Source organism: Acanthisitta chloris, unplaced genomic scaffold (assembly GCF_000695815.1).
Source record: "Acanthisitta chloris isolate BGI_N310 unplaced genomic scaffold, ASM69581v1 Scaffold41646, whole genome shotgun sequence".
Taxonomy (NCBI): domain Eukaryota; kingdom Metazoa; phylum Chordata; class Aves; order Passeriformes; family Acanthisittidae; genus Acanthisitta; species Acanthisitta chloris.
In genome coordinates, this window is record NW_008678308.1 from 1,920 (window position 1) to 5,890 (window position 3,971).

Sequence of the window (3,971 nt, forward strand, 5' to 3'; positions counted from 1 at the left end):
AAATTACTAGTCTAAAACCTCATCTGGAAGCCATTGCAGGTGTGTCCTAGCTGTGCCTTGGAGTTCTGCTGGTGTCATACCTGTAACTATTGACGCAGGAAGCACCTAACAAACAGGGTACAGCAGCCATAGCTTTCTTCCAGGCAATTCAGATGTCGCAGTATGCAGCTGTCTGGTGGATACAGCACTGGCTTTGAGAAGTCAGACTATTCCCCCACCCTCAGACTCAAGTAATGGTAAATATAGCACATACAAATAAGAAAAATATATACTAGCTCTCCTCTTCATCTGACAATCTCTCTTCCAGTCTTCAGTCATTCTTGTTTGGTTTTCTTTTTCAGAGTCCAAACTTTCTTCTGAGCCAAGTTCTCTGATGAATTTGCATACAGCTGTTGCCATAAAAAAATAAAACCTGCACTGCTCAAAGTTACTCCAATCCCTCTACGGGTCTGTGAGGCAGAGCTGGGAGTCCTGTTTCACCAGACCTTCCACCTGCTTGATGTCCCGTCAGCAGGCAGCACAAAGGATCCTGATTTACAGGTTTTGCTGCACCAAAACCTGGTTCTGCATTCTGTAAGCTGTGAGAGGCAGCTCCTTCCACCTTTAACTAGCACATGGAATAACAGGACACAAGAGAAGTAGAACTTTCATTTATTGGGCTGAAACTACAAGTAGGTTCACTTTGACTTCTGGCTCTGTGCTTGTGCCTTCAAAACTTTCACAACAATCTTCTGCTCCTCAATAAGAAAAGCTCGTTTGATCCTGGAAAAGAAGAACAACTTTAGGACATGGAACTATCTACTTAAGTAAAGACACAAAAATAAGACAAGTTACAATAAACTTGCTGTCTCCAACATTCATTGCACATGTAGTGCTAGTTCCACAATTACGTAAAAAGGGAAACCATCAATGTTCTTGCCAGCAGCAAAAGACAGGGACAGCAGCACTGTAGGAATGCAGAGGTTTGGGGCAGAAGGCCTAGTGTGTCTGCCAATTTAGGGTGAGTGGCTCATAGGCAAGGTAATACCTGATGGCTGAACACTAGAAAAGTTACAACCTTCACTAACTTCAAAGGAAAAATGCAGAACTACTAACTGGCAAATTACTTTAGCTGCTTTGAAAGTCAGAATTAGTGTGGCCAGTCATGGTCAGCTCTCTTCCTCAGAACTACAGGAAACTTTACATGCATCCAGTTATCAAAACAAGAACAGTTCCCCTGTGAGGATTAAAGCTCCTTTGCACATCAACAGAGAAAAGCCTACCAGGTCGAGTCATGTCCAAATATGAACAATTCTGGACAACACGTAGGGCCAGCATGCAGATGGACAGGTCTATGCAATAACACTCACATATCAACAGCCTGTTTGATGGTTTTGAGTTAAAAGCACAAACATACCATACACACTCTTCAACCTTTAAACATTAAAATGCCTCTCATAAGCAGTGGATACATATGGCTACTTTTGCAGTACACAAAACCACCAAAGATGCCTAAGCAGGTGCAGGAGAAAATCTGCTCATTATGGGGAAGAAGGTGACTGTGTTTTTTGGTTTAGGCAGAGTAAGAGCAGGACATACTCATGCACTGAAAACTACCTATCAAGCTCATAAAGTGTTTGGGAAAACACTCAGAAAAAAATTGTCCTTCAACACAGAAAAGTTATGCTATGGCTCTGCAGCTGTACCAACTCATCTTCAGAGGTGCCTAATGCAATTTCACTTAGATTTAACACAAGCAAAAAAAAAAAATTTAAAATTGCTGGCATTACACTTGAAAAAAAATAGCATTAGACTCTATAGGATGTACAGCTGTTACACAATAAAACTGAATTCCATGAGGCCCAGCAAACACCATCTTAAAGTTTAAATATATAAAGATGCTTAACATGCTACCAAACAGAATCCCAAGCCACCACAAAGAAGCCAAAAATTGAACTAAACTTATACTAGTAACTTTATGTAAGATGGAAAAATAGGATGAGAAGAGAAAAATCTTTACTAAGGGGGCTCAATACAAAAGATAAAAATCCAGCATAACCAACTGTTCAACACCAAACCAACAGTGCAGTAACAAACCACAAAGAATGGGAGGTCTCTGCAAAGGAGCTCCACATGCAGTAACTAGCTCAAATCCAAGGGATAGAATTGCAGATATCGCTGCTCCTGCGCCCTGTGCTCACCCTCTCCATTTCACTGCACCAGTGTCAGACAAGAGCTTTCAAAGTTTTGGTCCATGTTATGAAAACCCAGAGAGATACAAAAGCCTCGTACGAAGTGGCCCCAAGCACAGTTAGCTGTCTGCAAGCTCACCTGTCACGGACACACTTTGCACACATGGAGCCCCCGTAGGCTCTGCTGACATGTTTCTTCGTCTTTGACAGCCTCATGAGAACCTTAGGGCGCACAGCACGAACCTACAGGCAGCAAAAACAACACCTGTATCATAACACAGTAACTGTGGGTAACAGCCATGTAAAAACAGAATCACTTTCATAGCAACACCTGAAATTGACTATTCAAGATGGGAAAAAAGTGACTGAAGTCACAGCTCATTCTATGTGCCACCTTCAGCATCCCTAAATTGATCTTTTCACTCTACCACACGGGCTCACCAACAGATTCCTTAAAAAACTCTTCATAAAACCCACTGTTTTCCCAAGGGTAGGAACTGCTCATGACTGACATTGCTCAAGCTTTCCCAGAACAGGTAAAAGCAATAGTGTTACATCAAGAAAACATTTTGAAAAAAAATACCATGTTAAAAACGTTCATCCCTTGTTTTCTAAAACTCTTGGCTCATCCTTTTTTTTTTCAGCAAGTCTTAACAGGTCCACCTTAAGAGTTCTTTTAAATCAGCTACAGACTCACCTAGCTCATAAAGTTTCAGTTACATCATCTTACAAAACAAGAGGCTTCATCTACAACAACAATATGAACCTCAGGCATTAAAAAAGCACGTACTGTTTGAGCTTTCAAAGCTTATTTTACCCGTTAAACTTTACCACATTCAAGTAAGAATATTTTGAAGACCAAAGTTGCTCCAACAATAACAATAAACATCAATAAACAAGCGCATCACATTATTTGGAAAAGCTCTTTGTACTGAGGAAACACTGCTGTAGAGAAACACCCTCAGGCCAGTCAGGTTCATACTTACCCCACGCAGTCTCCCTGGGCATATACCACATGCTGACTTGGGTGCCTTCCCCACCTTCTTGGTGTAAAGGTAAACAATCCTGTTCCCAGGTGTTCGGGACCTAAGCACAGCAGGAAAACACTAAGTTCATGTAACAATCCAAACCGAAAGGTCATCTTTTTAAAAATATCAGTTTTCTTAGAAACTGCCCTACTTACAGTCTGGTCTTGTTGGAAGCTGTGTTGTAGGACAGCCTACGGCGGTACGTCAGGCGCTGAACCATTTTTTACACCTAAACGAGTCAAAAACACAAACAGTACTAGTTTAAGGGCTTCGACGTCCACATGGAAGTTCACACATCACAGCACCAGCTGTGCTGCAGTGCTGCACCAGATGTGCATCAGCAGCTGATTCTGCATCAATAACATTAGAGCATCGCCTCAGCAATGGCAGCTAACACAGCCGTATTCGAAAAAAACAAAACACGTAACAGTAGGAACGGGATTTGCAATGAAGATTCATCCGAACTAACTTGACACTGCTCAAGATCCTGGCCCTGCCTGCATGATGCTATGCTGCCCTAAGAACCCGCTTAAAGCTTTGGCATCTACGTGTTTTATAACCGACACAAGCTTCACTGGCAAGGCTTAAAAACGAAGCCGCAGCAAACTATATCTTTTCGCATCTGACAGCAAACCGCGTCAGACACAGTCCGGACCCAGGCCGGAGCCTTCTCCAGGCCCGGCACAACGCGACGAGGCCAGCGACGCCCGCAGCACCCAGTTCTGCGGTGGCAGAGCCATAACGCCCCCACGGAGCGCCAGCAGCCTCAGCG

At 43.0% G+C, this 3,971-nt stretch overlaps 1 protein-coding gene across 1 annotated transcript; it reads right to left on the reverse strand.

Annotated features, from left to right (window-relative positions):
• Positions 1-635: 635 nt before the first annotated feature.
• RPL34 (ribosomal protein L34) lies at positions 636-3,529 on the reverse strand. The gene is made up of 4 exons (XM_009076807.1): positions 3,355-3,529; positions 3,158-3,257; positions 2,311-2,414; positions 636-762 (listed from the first exon to the last, which is right to left on the reverse strand). The coding sequence occupies exons 1-4, from the start codon at positions 3,417-3,419 to the stop codon at positions 678-680; spliced, it is 354 nt and encodes a 117-aa protein (XP_009075055.1). The 5' UTR covers positions 3,420-3,529; the 3' UTR covers positions 636-677.
• Positions 3,530-3,971: the final 442 nt, after the last annotated feature.

What these genes read in the sequence shown, in the direction of transcription:
- RPL34 (XM_009076807.1), bottom strand. Translation starts at nt 3,419, where the DNA reads ATGGTTCAGCGCCTGACGTACCGCCGTAGGCTGTCCTACAACACAGCT. An exon ending in GCTTCCAACAAGACCAGACT is followed by an intron (nt 3,258 to 3,354) that starts GTAAGTAGGGCA and finishes TGCTGTGCTTAG; the next exon opens with GTCCCGAACACCTGGGAACA. An exon ending in GCCCAGGGAGACTGCGTGGG is followed by an intron (nt 2,415 to 3,157) that starts GTAAGTATGAAC and finishes TGCTGCCTGTAG; the next exon opens with GTTCGTGCTGTGCGCCCTAA.